The following is a 16,981-nucleotide window of genomic DNA, read 5'->3' on the forward strand; positions in this document are numbered from 1 at the left end:
AGCGCCCGGGCTGCCCTGTGCCCGGCACTCGGTCGTATTGCATGCCTCCATAACCTCTTACGATGAGAAACAGAGTACGACTATGTCCTGGTGCCGAACCCGGGCGAGTGTTCTCCCGGTGAGAATGTTGCCAGCTGACGGGCAGCTGGTGGCAAGATGCCCGGAGATATCTCGCATCTCCAGGCTGCGAGAATTCCCCCCAATCTCGCCATCCTGTGGGCCAGGAGGCCAGGAGGCCATGTGATCCGCGGAAATCCCAATAACCCCATTGTTCGTAAGCGAATGCACCTCGCGTAGTTGCGACCACGAAGAGGTTTCACCGGGAAGCTGGACGGTCGGCTTTAGCGCTGACGGGGCACGAGAGATCTGGCCGGGTCCGGGGGTACCGTTCATGCCGACCAGCGGCTAGTCTAGAGTCTGGCCCGCTTGCCAACTCCAGTACGGAGTAGCGAGATCGTACTCGGGTCCATTCCCTCCCTGGGCGGCTCTGCGGCCGAGATGTTATTCTTGGATTTCGCGCAAACGTGGCCTTCGTCCGGGGTAGTGGCCAGACCTCCCCCCTCTCCCGAGTCGTGGTCGGCCCACCCAGCCCCAAACAGTGCGCAATGCACTGGCCATGGCACAACACACCACGAGGTATACAGGTATACTCGACCACCATCGAAAGCACCGAAACTGTACTGGCCCTCCGTCGCACCTCCTACGTCGGTGGGATGCGACTTGCACGACCTTCTCCATCGGGTCCATCCGGCAGCAACCACTCGGCCCTACCGACGCCCAATAAGCCCGAGACAGAGATTTCACCTCCAGCCCGAACGGTCAGCACCTTAATGATCGGGCATCCGAGTAGCCGGTCTGCCAGGAGCGAGTCCCTGCAGAGCATATTTAGAAAAGCCCCTAATGCACGCTGAACAAATTTTTTCAATGCAAATGATTGGCGGGAGCTGCCAACCGTGCACGTGAACACCTGCGTGCCAGGCGCTCAGCCACAATACCGATCCGCGTATCGCAAAAAAAAAACAGCGGATACACCGTGACCGATCGAGGCTAGTGCGCGTATCGTCACGCTCAGGTCGATTTCACCCTGGTGTGCTGGTCGTTTCCTGCAGCCCAGTTACGCTAGGGCCTTCTGGAAGCCTTCTAGTGCGTGCCGACATTCCGGCATCGGGATTCTCCGCGCCAGCGCATCGCGTGAAAATTTTTCGCCGAGCTAAATTAGGGTTGTAGTGCAGTGTTTTTGTCAGATATTGATGATCCTCGGGACCCCGTGGTCGTGGTGCGCCGGGCTGATGGGGGAATTCGGGGGAATTTGTGGATTTTCGATGGATTCGGCGCGTTCCCGGCTGGTCCCGGCCCTTTCCCGGCTATCTCCTCCTCGGAGTATCGACGCGGAGGGCGGGCTGAGCCCATGTATCTGTGAAGGCGCTCGTGGGATTGGTAGGAAGGAGGAGGCTTCACGGGGATTCTAGAACGCTCTTAGGGTAAGCACCCGTTGCGACAATGCGCTGAATATTGGTTGCCTGTAGAATAGTCTACGATCGACTATCCTAAACTAAACAGGACGCTAGCCTAGACATTCCTCGTCGGAGATTGGAGACAAGACTCAATACAAGATCTGAGTCTGGTATGAGACTGTTGCGACCGCACAGCCCCGAGACATTCACCACGTGGACTCTTTACATACCGGTGAAATTTTACTTTCATTCCAGGCTTGCCTGGTCTGGTGCCTCGCCTCAATGCCGTGCTAGTCCATGCCTTCATTCGGCGGGCTTCCCAACCGCCTGTGCGTAGGCCCCCGGTACCTGCCACACTATTGGATCAGATCCAAATCGAGCACCGCCCAATTACGCCCGCCAGCCTGATGCACTGGCCGGTGTGCAACCATCGCGCATGTCTGATAGGGTTATAGGGCTCTTTCGGGTGGCGCTGCTAGGGCCGTCCGCTGGCCCACTCCGCAGGTCCACTGCGCTGGTTCACTGTGCTGGGAGGGCAGCCGGGCAACGTGGTTGCATGCGTGGGTGAGTACAAAGCATCGGACATGCGTTGTTAGTGGTTTGGTTGGCTGAGACATTTGACGAGTTGCGCGCGTGGCCTGTGGATTTCAGGCGGACTTGTTCGGTGGAGCCCCAAGGTTGGTGTAGGAGGTGGTTGTGTGCCATGGTGGGGGTTACACATAAGTTGACGGGACGGTGGGGTTGACAAATCAGATCCTTGTCCACGTCTGAAGTGAGATGTAACATGTAATGATGCAAATTGGGAAGACGAGTCAACATGGCGAATAGACATGTGAAATTTATCTTCTTCTCGTTGTGATCGTCATCTCAAATCGTGATGTCGGATGATTGTTGATAGATGTGAGATACTACCTAGTAGGTGGAAAAGCAACGTGCATAGCTCAGCAATGCCGATGTCACCTCCCTGATGCAGGTTTTTCACACCGCTAGAAACCAGTTTCGGGAACATACTGGCACATCTTGCCGTATTTTCCAAAGCTTTAGATTCTCTACGCACCTGTATGGACGCAAAGAATGAAAAGACTGAAAGCAAAGCATGGACCCATTAAGCCAGCGCCGAAGCTTGTCATGAGATTCAGCTCTAGTTCAATCAAAAAGACCCTTGATCCGGAAGCGTATAAGGGTGAAGAGGCACACTATGACTGGCTTTGCCAAATAAATCTCAAGCTGTCAGCGGCATCACCAAACTTGCGAGAATATCGTAGAAATGCTTTCGGCAACTCGTCTACCTTCTCTCTCCAGCAATGACCTATTGTCTGAAGATACCGAGATTGAGGCTATGTATATCATCTAGTGGAATGACCGCATAGAATACGTCGCATCAATGGAGTCGAAGTTGCTTTTTGCTGCTCAAATCTTACTTGCACATATTTGATTCCCTAAATTATCTTTATCCTTGCAATCTGTCCTTCTTCACAACATCACCATTGCAACCCCCATCTAGGTCATTAGCTCGGCCTAAAATCAAAACTTCCATTGCTTCCAGGGGATTTTGTTGTACTAATATCGAAGAAGAACGGTCCCCGGTAGTAGAGTTGGCACTCTTCATTCAAAGATTCATTGGAATTCATTGTCCGGATAGATTAAGGTAGCATTGAACAAGAAACCGAATGCATGGTCAGCGTCAGCTGCCTAGTGTATAGTTAAAGTTACTACACTTTTTTTGCGTAGCTTAGGACATCTCAAGTCTTACAGAATGACAAGGCCTTGGCTTTTATAATCGTTATGGGGGCCGTTGGAACTCAAGTAATACGGCCGGTATTGTACATGGATCCCGATAGGCCCGTCAGTGATCTTCACACGGACCAAGTTCTACGAGGAGATCCATACCATCGCGAATTTGAATGGGCAAATTCACCGTTACGAGGAACGCAGGCAAAACATACGGACCCGTTCTCATTCCATGGCAAAACAAACATCACAGATACGTTATGCTAGCTACCTCCTTATGAAGTATGGTCACAAGACGCTTGACCAAAATAAATCTCAAGAGTCGAATGGTAAGGGCCGGGGTCTCCTTAGCAACACCGGCCGACGCTCACGCGCGTATACTCTCTTTCATCGCACTCTCCACTTCCTCATTTTGCACCGGCAACACACATATTCCACCGCGCTTCCCAGTGAGCCTCCTGCTTCGGGACCCTCCCTGTACTCCAGTCAAATCACCCGCTCAACAGCCCCAGCTATCACTGCGTACAAGATGAGATGGCGTGCTACAAATGGGGCCTCTTCGTTATGACTACGGTTCCGGGCATCATGAATCCCATCTTTTCCGACTATTCAACTTGCACTAAAGCACTCCAAGCCGCCAGTGATGCTGTGGGCATAGCAAACACCATTGATAGCGCGCCTGCAGGCGATCCCGCTGACGGGTACGTATTATCACCGCATTGTTTTTGATACTTCACTGATTTGACAGGTTATTAGCCTTCAAGACGAAATGAAGAACGCTGACAGCTTGAATGCTTCTGTGTACAGCATGATGACACTCACGCGCGAAACTGTTGGAAACCTTTTCTCCAGTGGTTTTGATAAGGTGCCAGCGACGCTGAGGTTGCCGAGAGCTCCAGTTTGGCATTCATCACACCGCAGACCCTGACCTGGAAAGCAACGATGAGAGTACGACTGGCCTTTGCCTTTCTGTTCCATGGTGTGACAGAGAAGTCAGCACGCCGTCTATTCTTACGGGGGTGCATTCGCCACGGATTCTGTGTCTGCGATAAGTGAGAACCAAATCAAAAGCCTCAAGACAGAGTTCTACGACCGGATGGTGGGCGGCCTTCTTTCGAACTGCTGGATCTCGGAGAGTGTCTTCGTTTTCAAGGCTTCCCCCGATCCCTTGAGTAACGGCGTGGCGGCCAGTACGATAAAACTCGGCACTCCTGATGGTGATTCCTGGGCTTGCAACAGCCCTCGCTATGAATTTGAATAGCTCCAGTCTGGTTCTCCTTGGCAGGTCCTTCTTTGTTTCTGTTTCCAAGAGCTGGGCGACTGCTCAACCGCTTCCATGCCTATATTTCCATCTTTATGTTGGAATTGGTCCCGATTTCTGTTGATATAATACAGTTTGGTAAACACTTTCCATTCTTTGGCTACTCTTATTCCTCTGTCTCCCCGTCACTATCCCTTCTTGTTAGGTGAGCCGCCGGAATCTATCTGTATGTAGGTACCAGCCACTCTCCCAAGCATTTAGCTCGGAGCTATATGGCCGTTAAATCACTTATAATCCAACCATGGTAGTCTGGATATAGATATCCCTTTTCATTGTACCTAATTTAAGGAATAAATAGGCGCCTGGCAAAACGTCTTCGGCAGCAACATTGCTCACACAGTTGTTTAAGCACCGGGAAATTCCCTTCTTTGAAAACACATGTATGACTAGTCAGTTCACGGGCAGTGATGACCTCGCACTTGCCAAATGACGCCTCTAACCAGCGATCAAGCATTGTCGGTTCACAGTGACAGATATCATTCTGAAACAAACGATGTGGCCACTCGGATACTATGACAAAATCACAGTCGGACTGTTCTAGACACATGGAAGCCACGCCTAGTCGCAGGGTATCCCAGTCCATGTTTGCCGGGATCCATGGAGTTTCTTCAGGGTGGTTTCGTTTCGTCTGTACCCAGTTCTGCCCCCATATCTCGAAATTGAGAGATCGCGCGACAGTGGTCCAGAGGACCCGGTTATACGGTGTGGGCATCAGTACCCCGTTCTCCAGGGCATCAAGAATGTGCTCCATCCTCAATAACCCCGGCTCTATTGCCAGCTTTGTGAAACGGTACTTCTCGTGTCGTATAACCTCTATCACCCCGATTGTTGACGCGGGGGCTTGCTGTGGTAGCATCTTCCTCCAGCTCGCCTCCTGGCGAAAGCATGCCTCGAAATTTGGGTGTTTTCCGGGAATGACGAAATTTCTTGACCTCAACAGAAGCTGGGGTAGAATGATTTCTTCGATCAGCGGATTTGATGTGTGCTTTGTATCACTGGTCTTTCTCGGTTTGAAGAACAGCACTTGTTGAAGTTGGATCGAGTGGTTGATTATTTGTTTCCATCTCTGACAGACTCCCTGCACCTTTAACAGCGACCTATGGTCCAGTTGGAGCATAATCATCTCCAGGAGCTCTGTGGTTCCAAGAACTGCGGCCATGGACGAGACAGGCTTTTGCTGTGCGTTGTATTCGAAGCGACATTGCTGGGCCCTGTGGTTTGAAGGGGCGTCGTGGTTTGACTGGAGCAAGTTGGGGGGTGAACAAATGAAAGCTTCGCCCCCATGTTGAAAGTGTTTAGGACGGTGGATTGAGTCCCTGTTGCCAGTTGGGCTTTCTCCCGATTCACGCATCCACCATCCACCCAGGTACCCACGAGCAACAGTCTGTACACAAATCCGCCTCCTGGTATAGTATAGGCTTTTCCAGATGATTGTATATGAGCAATATTGAGATGGCTCTTCCGTATCTGAGTTTTGAAATGTGTAAGGAAATGCAAGAAGAAGATGTGGTTGCGCCATGCCAGTCGTTGTCACTTTATACTTACCGGCCACAAGGTCCCTGAAGGACCATGTGCGCCACGCCCGGGTTCGGCCTGCTTTCTTCCGCGCTTCAAGATACCCCAGGGTGGGTTCTGGCATTGTACGGTGGATTGTTGTTTTGATGGTGACTTCGATTTTCCCTGGGCTGGTTGGCTGCCCGGCTGTGTTGTGGAGGCCCGTGGTGTTGCAGTCGTGTATTCCGGCGCGGTCGGCGAAGCGGCTGTCATGAACGTTGAAACCTGCATTCTGTCATCGTACGAATCCGTGTCGTTTCTCTTGGTGTGTTCTGGCTCCGTTTGCCTCTGTTTGCGAGGATCTTATCGATAGCATTCATGTACGTGTTTGTGGATCGATGCTCCAGTGGCCGTACTTCTTGATGCAGTATGTGGTGCCAAGACGGGTTGAACCCCTGCTGCCCGAGTTGAACCCCAGTTGAACCCCTGGCCTTGGCGTCCAGGAATCAAGCTCTATTTTCGCCTCTTGTGGCCACACATTGAGGTTGTGGTTGGAAAGAATAATTATGGTGTGTGAATTTGAAGGCTTTGCTTGATCTCTGGTGTGTCTACTCGTTTTTTTGTGGTAGTATGGGAATGATCAGCTTTGGTACATGTGTGTATCAATGGTGACGATATATATCCCCACTACATACCCTCTCCACGTTTATACCCAACCATTTGACTGTACTAAAGTTCCAACCATCGCCGCCCATCTTCACCAGCGCAATCAAATGCCATTTTATGGCATTTAATGGTAAATACAAGATGTATCGAGCGTGGGACCAACGGAGAAAAACGAAATATCTACACAAAATCGGGTTCATCATGGTACTAAGCCCGATGCAACAGCGAAATATCCGCACCAGTCAACCTGATAGTGTAGTAGGGTTCATATAAAGATGTACCAACACAAGAGACCCCATACACGGTAGACTGACTTCAAAGCGTAAGATAGGATGATATCACCCCGTCAATGGTTGCTACGCGGTGTCGACAAGGCCTCCACAGCCAACAGGGAACGCGAACACAACGCGACCGTCATGACCAATATTACAGACCACAGAAAAAAAAACCCAGCAACACATACAGAAAAGCGAACAAGAAGTGACAAAACAGAGCAGAAGATTACAGACGCACAGGGGGAGGAACAGGGTTACTGAAAGTGATTCATTTAGTTTCCAGTTAATTGTATTCGTATCGGATCAAGAGATCCTTCCACCGTTTCGAGTGGTGCCAGCCATACTGTAGGAAGGCCGCTATGATACAGGAAATCTCAGCAGGCGAACACTAGCAGACCCCTAGTGGACGCGAAAAGTGGTAGTCGTTGTAATGAAAAGCAAACCCAGAGACCCATGACGATTGTAAAATAAAATCAGAGAACACCCCAACGTCCCATCATACCGTGAAGCAACCCGGAAAAGAGAAAACACATGACACGCTTAACCACCGAAACCGTAGAGGGTACCTGTGAAGGGACAAGGTTAGCCGGATGCACTCCATGTAGATACCAGAACAGGAGGAACTTACGGCCCTGGCGCTTGAGAGCGTAGACAACGTCAAGAGAAGTGACAGTCTTGCGCTTGGCGTGCTCAGTGTAGGTGACGGCGTCACGGATGACACCCTCGAGGAAGGTCTTGAGGACACCACGGGTCTCCTCGTAGATCATGGCGGAGATACGCTTGACACCACCACGGCGAGCGAGACGGCGGATAGCGGGCTTGGTGATACCCTGGATGTTGTCGCGCAAGATCTTGCGGTGACGCTTGGCGCCACCCTTGCCGAGACCCTTGCCACCCTTACCACCTGGAGAAAGGAAGACGCGTTAGTCCAGACGCGTCTTTGGATGGTGACAGCGGAAGACCCATTGGGGTCAAGAGGGAGGATAGACTTACGGCCAGACATGATGATATGCGGTTAATGAAGGTTGAAGAATTAAAAGAAGTGGGGAGACTTTGTTGTCGAAGATGGATGGAGGAGAGAGGAAGTGGATGGGGCCGAGGGGAAATGGATATTTGTAGCAAAACTGCCTGCCGGGGAAGAACGTCGAGAATCACGTCGGATCACGCGCTAGTGGCTGGATCAGCCAATCAGGGGGCCGGATCCGAAGTCGGGGCGTGATCTGCCCCAGCGCCGCGGAGGCCCGGACTCTCACGACGAGACATTAGACATCCTCTGATCCCCTCTGATCCAACTATGCGCCCGGTATGATCCCCTGTGATCCCGATTATCCCCCCTCCCATAGAGTATGGCATGTAGGATACCTCCGATCATTCTGATCGTTCCGGCCACCCCTCCGGCAGCGGAGATCAGAGGCAGAGCAGGAATGGCATTTGAGATCAATGATCCGGGCTTCTGATTGGCTGCATCACGGCCGCTGCTCGCTTAGGTGGCCGCACGACCAATCAGATCGCGTGATTTCAGCGGCCGTTTGGCACTCGCAAAGCCAGCTGATCCGCGGGCCTGCATGATTGGCCCGTCCACAACCCGCCAGATCACCACCCCTCGGACGCTGCTACAAATACCTTCCCCCCACCCGCCGCTTCTTTCCTCCTTCATCCATCCAACGACACTTATCACCCACATCCCCCATCACCCACCCCATCAAACTTTCATCATCAAAGATGGCCCGTACTAAGCAGACTGCCCGTGAGTGACCCCCTCTTACCCTTTTTCGCCTCTCGCTCGCCTACCCCCTTCCCCCACTGTCCCCGTGGTCATGCCATCCCGACATGTCCGTTTTGGGACAAGGGCGGAGGAGTCGGAACGCGACGCGTCCAGCTCTCAACTTAACATCATGACTAACCAACGTTCGCTTTACAGGTAAGTCCACTGGTGGCAAGGCTCCCCGTAAGCAGCTCGCTTCCAAGGCTGCTCGCAAGGCCGCCCCCTCCACCGGCGGTGTCAAGAAGCCTCACCGCTACAAGCCCGGTAAGTTCCATCAACCTCACTTCTCACATGGCACTATTGTCCTAACAGCCCCTTGACAGGTACCGTCGCTCTGCGTGAGATCCGTCGCTACCAGAAGTCCACTGAGCTCCTGATCCGCAAGCTCCCCTTCCAGCGTCTGGTTCGTGAGATCGCCCAGGACTTCAAGTCCGACCTGCGCTTCCAGTCCTCCGCCATCGGTGCTCTCCAGGAGTCCGTTGAGGCCTACCTCGTCTCCCTGTTCGAGGACACCAACCTGTGTGCCATCCACGCCAAGCGTGTCACCATCCAGTCCAAGGACATCCAGCTGGCCCGCCGCCTCCGTGGCGAGCGCTCTTAGATGGGTTAATCCCCACTAATGGGCTGTGTTTCTTGACAACTTCTGGGAAGGCGATCGGGGTTCTGCTTTTTCTTTCATGACTACTGGCGATCAACATGATGGGTTTTGCTTTTTCGAATATCAAATGGGTTTCGGAATCAAGGGTTGTTTCTGAATTTTGCTTTTATTACATCGCGTGAATCAATGCTACTGCCATCCTCTCCATCCCTCGTCGGGTCGGGGACTGGGTGGGCCAGTCATGGGCATGTACATTAAGGAATTACCTATTACCATGGTGTCTTAGCGCACACCATCTCATGACACAGACGCTCAAATGCGATCTTCTATGATTCAACCCATTTCCATTCTCATCTCGTAGCAGCCTGAGCACCGATCACATACGTGTTTATATATATATATATATATATATATATATTTTACTGGTCTGGCTGGGGCGAGTCCCGCATCCTCCGGTCGCGTTTGGGCCGTGTTGCGCTCTGACTTGGGAGGCACGATGCGACCGCGTAGAAGCGACCGGCTTTGCTGTTGGGCTTGACCCCACAGTCCCTATTCCTGATTTGCCTCTGTATCTACAGCCTCTGGTTCCTCCCCAGGCTCTTCGAGCGGAGATTTCTAAATCATGAGCCCGCTGTAGATGAAGCTATCCCGCGTCTTTCGACCTGCTGACTCCAGCCGATCGCCATCAGAGCCCAACCGGCCAAGAAGCTCTCGTAGCCAAAGAAACAAAGAATCACAGCTTCATTCATACTCACCCGGTCACGCAGGACCAAGAATCAAGAAATCCTGAGATCTTGATCTACACCCCCATCCATTCACTGCTCCCCAACCAACATCCCGCAATCCTGGAGCGCTGCTACGCGACCGTCGCGGGGTCAGCAGAGAATGCGTCTCCAGGCAACTCCCAATACACGACAGGCTACGTCGCACCTCAGGCTGCTGACAGTCTACTCAGGATCCTCCGCTGTCGCTGTCTCTCTTGGAAGACCCCCGGATTCCGCCTAAATCACGACTTCGGCCCTGCAAGGCCTGGTCCGATCAGGGGGCTGCCTGACGCAGGGACCGGTGGGTAAGTGTCTGCCTTACTGCCTGAGATGCGTCATAATGCGCTGAACCCCATCGGAGCATGAAGCGAGAGCCGGTTTGATTCTCTGATCCTGCATTCTATAGAAGCCGGGAGATTATACCAACTACATAGCTGTGTTCTAGAGGGATCAGCGAATCAGTGAATGGTCTTTTGCCGCCGTCACACCTGGGTAAGATCGAGATCACGGCGTTCTCATCCTCGTCCGATTCATGAGCGGCATCAGCCAGGTGGGGCCACGAGGCGAGAGGTCTGGCCTGCCTTCTAGTGACCGGCGACCGAAAGCGAATACCCCGGCGGAAAAGTGAAAAGTGCCGGGGGACAAAATTTTTCTCGGGGAATTCCCGCCGGCCACTTGCCACCCGGCGGGCTTGGCCGCGTTGGCGACGCTTCGGCGTCGCCGTGTCTTGGTTTGGGCAGATTTGTTGGCACGGGGCCGGCAGCCCCTCTGACCCGACGGTCGGGTTCCGGTGGTTGTGGATTTGCAGGTACTCCCAAGGCCTGGGGCTGGGGGGGGACATTGTTTTTGTTGATGGTGTAGTGGGCGAGTACGAAGGATTGGAAGAGGCTGTTGGTTGTTGGTCTGTACAGGGCTATCGGGAGAGTACAGGCTTTGCAACGGCACCGCCGTGGGCTGGCCGGAGTGGTGTTGGCGTTTCGGGATAGTAATTCAGTTTGCAGTATATCTTTCGTGTGGTAAATATTTTCTTCGAGGGACTGGTAATGATGAACTTCTGTTATCATTCCCGCTTTGTAACTAGTCAACTCATCAATTTATGTAGTTGTTCGTGCGAACCTTGAATTACAGGTGTCCAAAACACCAGCGTCCAATGGAGTCTGGTACCTTTTTGCTGATCCTGCCTTCAGTGTTGGGTCAACTATTCCCTTAGACATAGTATCGCCTAAGAAAAAGGGCAAGTATTTCAATAGACTCATTTTTACGGGCATGGCAGTTCCATATCTACATGCGCTGGTGCTCAGTGGTGGTCCAGCGGCTCCAAACCGATATATATCTGGGCACGGGCACGATGGCTGCGCTACAATTCTCTTTGACGGAGAAGCCTAAGAATAATTTCGAGGTTTCCCAAGGATGTATGTGATTCCAAACTAGTCGCAACCCATCGCACGCCTCATGTTTGCTGCAAGATTCGCGTTAGTAGGATGAGAGGATTGATGATTTATGAACGAGACCTGTATGAAGGTTTCATCGACACAGCGCGACATAAATAAGGAGTTCGGGATTCAGATCCTGCCTATTATCCGGAAATAATGGGACCCACCGTTGGAAAGGCCCGAAGAGACGCGCCACGTTCTTTTTATTCCTCATATTTATCTGATGCCGCTACTCACCGTGCTACGGATTAGGGCCACGAGAGAGCCTTACTCGAAGATCCACAGACTTGCCTAATCCCCGCGATGATGGGGCTACTAACGGGTGTGGCACTTTCATGTTAGAGTTTGACCTGAACCAGCCGAACAGAGCCCACTGCGTGACTGCAGTTTGAGGATGCGAGCAAGTAAAATCCGCGCCTTGCCAAGACTCTGTGCCGAGTAGCCGACGCACAAGCCAACGTGGCTTTGTGTTGGTGCGCAATCTGTCACGTGGCGCCATCTGTTTGCGTCATGATTTTGCAATGGCACCTCTTCTCTGTATGTGTTTGCGCCTCCGGAGGGCGGACTTGTTGCTGCCTTCGAACTAGCGCCTCGATGGGTGTGCGTGATTGGTGTGGATTGAGAATGGCCATGGGTCGGCGTTCGCCGTGCTGCATGGTCCGCCCATTTCGTCCGTGTCCCTGAGCATAGCATTAGTTATGCCCATGGGTCGAGACCCAAGCCCACTTTTTCTTTCCTCCCCAGGCTTGATATCTCCATGGGCGGAGCTGCTTACCGATCGCTTTTCTAGTTGCTAGGGCGTTTATCCCAGGCAGATATGCACCTGGGCACTACTTATGTACCTTAATACCTAACCCCGGCGTACATCCGGACTTAGGTAGTTTGGATGATGAAACCAAGCGCCCCGAACCCCGGCTCCATCGTCGTCTTGGCCATTACTATTAAAAGGGGCCACAAGCCTGTAGCTTCTCGAAGACGGTCTTCTACTTACTCTCGGTGTTCTCCTATAATCCTAATTTTGGTGGTGGTCCCATTTCCCGCATTTGATATCACCCTTTTCCCCGTTCGGTCCCGCAAACGGTGCATAACTAGGAGGATTTCTTGCTATCCTTGAAACCAACACATACCTCGGGCGCTTTCCCCGCGCACTGCCCTTGGGGTTCTTTCCCTCTTATCTTTCTATCGCCACTGCTAAATCGAGCTTTGCTTTACATCACAACTTACCGACTTTACTGCTACTCACGAATAACTCGAACCGTCTATCGCATTGTCTGCCCACCATGGCGGGCAACGACCACCGGCATGCGCCTGAAAAGATTGAATCCACTCTCCCCACCACGATCTCCTACTTTCGCCTTGTCTTCGACCAGGGCGTGGTCACCCAGCAGATTGCGGACCACCCATACCCCGGCTCCGGCACAGAAGATGATCCCTATGCTGTGACATGGATCCCTGACGACCCTCGCAACCCAATGGGTTTTAGCGAGGTGAAGAAGTGGTCGTTCACTGCTATTGTGGCCATTGCTACGCTGGCTGTCGCATTGGTCTCCTCCGCCTACACTGGCGGTGTCGCAGAGATCGAAGAGGAGTTCGGCATTGGAAACGAAGTTGCCACTCTCGGTGTTTCACTCTTCGTTATGGGGTTTGCTGTAAGTTCCCCCCAGTCCGATGATTTTATTTTTCCTCGACCTCAAGCTCGGACGTGAGAGGTTTTCAAAGAGCGCGAGTATCTAACGTGATGTAGATTGGTCCCCTGCTTTGGGCTCCCCTTAGCGAGTTGTTCGGCCGTCAGTTCCTCTTCAGTACTACCTACTGCGCCCTCACGGTGTTCAACGCTGCCTGCACCGGCTCCAAGAATGCCTGGACTCTTATCATCCTCCGTTTCTTCGCCGGTGCCTTTGGGTCATCGCCCCTGACCAACGCCGGTGGTGTGATCGCCGATATGTTCCAGGCGAAGCAGCGCGGCATCGCAATGAGTCTCTTCGCTGCTGCGCCCTTCCTCGGTCCTGTTCTGGGCCCCATTATTGGAGGTTTCCTGGGCATGAACAAGGGTTGGAAGTGGGTGATGGGTTTCTTGGCCATTTTTTCTGGTGCGGTCTGGATTATGGGCTCTTTGCTTATTCCAGAGACCTATGCACCCGTGCTGCTGCGCCGTCGTGCCGAGAAACTCTCAAAGTTGACCGGCAAGATTTACCGCAGTAAGCTCGATATCGAGCAGGGCAAAGTCTCACTGAAGGAATCGTTCAAGCTTGCCTTGTCCCGTCCGTGGATTCTCTTGTTCCGCGAGCCTATCGTCTTCCTGCTCTCCCTCTATATGGCTATCATCTATGGCACCCTGTACATGATGTTTGCTGCGTTCCCGATTGTGTACCAGCTGGATCGTGGCTGGAATCAGGGTGTTGGAGGCTTGGCGTTCTTGGGTATCATGGTTGGCATGTTGATTGCCGTTGCCTACACCCTCTGGGATAACAAGCGGTATATCCGTACCCAAGAAAAGCACGATGGCTTCGCGCCGCCCGAGGCCCGTCTTCCCCCTACGCTGATTGCCTGTGTTGCAATCCCCATTGGGCTGTTTTGGTTCGCCTGGACCAATTACCCCTCGATCCACTTTATGGCTAGTATCGCGGCCGGTGTGCCTTTCGGCTTCGGTATGGTCCTCGTCTTTCTCGGCATTATGAACTATCTTATCGACGCCTACACCATCTTCGCCGCCTCCGTCTTGGCTGCCAACTCCGTCATGCGCTCGCTCTTTGGTGCCGCTTTCCCTCTGTTCACAAGCTATATGTACAACGACCTCGGTATCCACTGGGCCTCTTCGGTCCCCGCCTTCATGGCTCTCGCCTGTGTGCCTTTCCCTTTCCTGTTCTACAAGTACGGCTCCGCGATTCGCAAGCGCTGCAAGTTCGCCGCCCAGTCGGAAGCCTTCATGCGCAACATCCAGGAGCAGGCCACTGCCACCATCGAGGAAGAAGAAGCAGAAGAAGAAGTGAAGTTCGACCGCACCGAGGCCCCCGCCCCGCGTGAGTCCTCTTTGTCGAGCTCCACTCTCGACGGGGAGCCATCCACCCAGCACTCCGTCTCCCGCAGCCGCGCTCACTCGTCTGCCGCGTCAGCCCGCACGATGGGCTCGCTGGCTCGTGTGCCAACCTACGAGGGCAACCCGTACGATGTTGACCGTGTCAACACTCGCGAGTCCTTCAAGCAATGACCGCCCACTCTTCCTCCTCAAACTACACTGTCATCTCATTACCTCTCACCTCGCACTATACTTGTGCCTCGCCGCCATAATCCTAGTATCTATTCCTCGCCTCGTCAGCTCCCCTCGAAAAAAGTTTCCTACTGTCTTTTGCATTGTGCGGTGAATATATTCCCGCTCGTTCGCATTTTGTTTATATTAGATACCTTGGTTCCCTTCGTGCTTGCACCTGGGATCGATCTCATGTCTTTATGGCCTTATCATCACCAGCATATAGATTTGGAGTTGGTGTTGGATCTGGGTTGGATCATTTGCTTTGAATGAAATTTGTTTCAAGACACCACGAACATGTCATTTGTAGAGAGTAGTAGCTTGGCCTTGAGATCTGAACCTTGGTGGTCGTCGACAAAGGAACTCTATGCCGTATGATGCAAGATCGTGACTGCTCGGCGATCTAATCTCATCCGCTCGGCGATAAGTCTGATCGGAGAATCACGGCTTTTCCGCGCGCCCGACTGCCGAGTCCTCCATGTTGTCGCGTGGACTAGTTGATTTTTAATCGGTCATCCATGTATAGACGATTTACTTCTGTTGATCTTCCCCTTTCCTTCAGCGGATAATCCCCCAGACACCACGTCTCATTGTTCATTCCGTGTCCTCCCCCCTCCCGGAGATACCTGCGGTTATCGGTGTTTTCGTTTATCCCTTATCGCCACAATCGGAACAGGCCCCCAGTAGACCTGAGCAACTGCGGCTTTCTTAACGTTTACTAGACCATCAACCACTATAGATGACGCCTGTTTGAGTACCGGTAATGAGTCTCTTCCAAAGGGGACTCCACACTCAGGCGTCGGCGTTCGCGATCCGCCCACGACCGATTACCCCCAGCCTTCGATCTCCGCTGCGGCGGGTGCGCCAGCCGCGACGACACAAATCCTCGGACGCGCCGACGCCCGAGACACCCGCCGAGGCCAGAACTGGTGGAGATGGAGCAACTGTGAATGCGGGTGCGCCTGCAAAGCCCTCCCCGTCGAACGCCTCGTCCTCATCTCCGTTGCAATCGCCGGCCCCTACACCGTCTGCGTCCTCAGCGCAGCCTGCGAATACTGTTGCCGCCGCGGCGGGCGCGGCGACGACACCGAGCGCAGCGAATGCCGCAGTGCGGTCTAGGGGATTGCGCGAGATCGTGCGAGCTGGCCCATTGGGGCAGCTGGGCAGGTGGTATTCGCGCGTGCAGGAGCGGAAGCCTTATGCAACGCAGTTCTACAGCTCGATTATCATATATCTGTGCGGAGACTTGAGTGCGCAGCTGATGTTCCCTTCCGAGGCGCCTCAGCCTGCGAAGTCGGAGGAGAAAGATCCTCAGGTGTCAGCCGATGAAGATGAAAAGGAAGTGAGTCGGGGCGGTGCATATGACCCGTGGCGAACGGTGCGACACTTGATCGTGGGCGCGGGATCGAGTATCCCATCGTATAACTGGTGAGCCAATGCCCGCAGTGAGCTGCCACCGAGCAGACCGCTTAATCAATAGGCTTCCTTACTGGGAGCGATTATCACAATGGCTAACCTCGCCCCCAGGTTCATGTTTCTCCACAATCACTTCAACTATCCATCCAAGTTCCTATCCGTCCTGACGAAAGTCGTCGTTCAACAAATCTGCTTCACCCCCGTGTTCAACACGTACTTCTTCAGCATGCACTCTCTACTCGCAGGCGCGACCTTGGACGAAACCTGGGAGCGCCTGAAGAAGGCCCTCCCTGTCAGCGTGACCAACAGTGTCAAACTGTGGCCCGCCGTCACTGCGTTCAGCTTCATGTATGTGCCGCCGCAATTCCGAAACGTTTTCTCGGGCGTTATTGCTGTTGGCTGGCAGACATACTTGAGCTGGCTGAACCAGAAGGCTGCGCGTGAGGTCCTTGCGGCTGAGCTCGCGGCGGAGGAGAACAAGGCTCCTGGAGCACAGGTGTTGGCTGGGAAGCTAATTCCTGCAGCGGGGGCTGCATGAAACAAGAGCTGTTACGGTCTAGACTCCGGGCATTTGTATAGATTTTGTGCCTTGACATTGGTGGCGTTGAATTTACTGGGCGGTTTTTTTTAGAGCGATGCATTGCATTTTTTATGGGGCAAATACCAACTTAGACACTAGACATGAATTTTCTTTTCTCATATATATGTTTAAGAGCTTATCTGCCCGGTGCAACGAGAGTCTAAAGTAGTTGCTTGAGGCGTCCAATGGTCGGACCCGAATTCCCAATGCGGTCAATTACCTCATCGGGCCCTTACG

General features: G+C 53.0%; 6 protein-coding genes across 6 annotated transcripts; 4 read left to right on the top strand and 2 right to left on the bottom strand.

The window, feature by feature from the left end:
- Positions 1–3,719: 3,719 nt before the first annotated feature.
- On the top strand, positions 3,720–4,446 carry N7482_005902 (uncharacterized protein; the record flags this gene model as incomplete). Its single annotated transcript, XM_056688027.1, has 4 exons — positions 3,720–3,886; positions 3,942–3,986; positions 4,058–4,133; positions 4,183–4,446. The coding sequence occupies 4 exons, from the start codon at positions 3,720–3,722 to the stop codon at positions 4,444–4,446; spliced, it is 552 nt and encodes a 183-aa protein (XP_056543582.1).
- Positions 4,447–4,703: 257 nt separating this feature from the next.
- N7482_005903 (F-box protein) lies at positions 4,704–6,291 on the bottom strand (the record flags this gene model as incomplete). Its single annotated transcript, XM_056688028.1, has 3 exons — positions 4,704–4,714; positions 4,843–5,890; positions 6,052–6,291. 3 exons carry the CDS (start codon positions 6,289–6,291, stop codon positions 4,704–4,706), a joined length of 1,299 nt encoding a protein of 432 aa, XP_056543583.1.
- Positions 6,292–7,453: 1,162 nt separating this feature from the next.
- N7482_005904 (histone H4) lies at positions 7,454–7,971 on the bottom strand. Its single transcript, XM_056688029.1, has 3 exons — positions 7,935–7,971; positions 7,570–7,845; positions 7,454–7,507 (listed from the first exon to the last, which is right to left on the bottom strand). The coding sequence occupies exons 1-3, from the start codon at positions 7,942–7,944 to the stop codon at positions 7,482–7,484; spliced, it is 312 nt and encodes a 103-aa protein (XP_056543584.1). The 5' UTR covers positions 7,945–7,971; the 3' UTR covers positions 7,454–7,481.
- Positions 7,972–8,663: 692 nt separating this feature from the next.
- hhtA (histone H3) lies at positions 8,664–9,307 on the top strand (the record flags this gene model as incomplete). The annotated part of the gene is made up of 3 exons (XM_056688030.1): positions 8,664–8,688; positions 8,863–8,970; positions 9,030–9,307. The coding sequence occupies 3 exons, from the start codon at positions 8,664–8,666 to the stop codon at positions 9,305–9,307; spliced, it is 411 nt and encodes a 136-aa protein (XP_056543585.1).
- Positions 9,308–12,781: 3,474 nt separating this feature from the next.
- N7482_005906 (MFS transporter) lies at positions 12,782–14,709 on the top strand (the record flags this gene model as incomplete). The annotated part of the gene is made up of 2 exons (XM_056688031.1): positions 12,782–13,150; positions 13,246–14,709. 2 exons carry the CDS (start codon positions 12,782–12,784, stop codon positions 14,707–14,709), a joined length of 1,833 nt encoding a protein of 610 aa, XP_056543586.1.
- An 802-nt stretch (positions 14,710–15,511) lies between these two features.
- On the top strand, positions 15,512–16,702 carry N7482_005907 (Mpv17/PMP22 family protein; the record flags this gene model as incomplete). The annotated part of the gene is made up of 2 exons (XM_056688032.1): positions 15,512–16,176; positions 16,276–16,702. The coding sequence occupies 2 exons, from the start codon at positions 15,512–15,514 to the stop codon at positions 16,700–16,702; spliced, it is 1,092 nt and encodes a 363-aa protein (XP_056543587.1).
- Between the last annotated feature and the right edge of the window lie 279 nt (positions 16,703–16,981).

Source organism: Penicillium canariense (assembly GCF_028826845.1).
Source record: "Penicillium canariense strain IBT 26290 chromosome Unknown utg000003l_segment0_segment0, whole genome shotgun sequence".
In the NCBI taxonomy this organism is placed as follows: domain Eukaryota; kingdom Fungi; phylum Ascomycota; class Eurotiomycetes; order Eurotiales; family Aspergillaceae; genus Penicillium; species Penicillium canariense.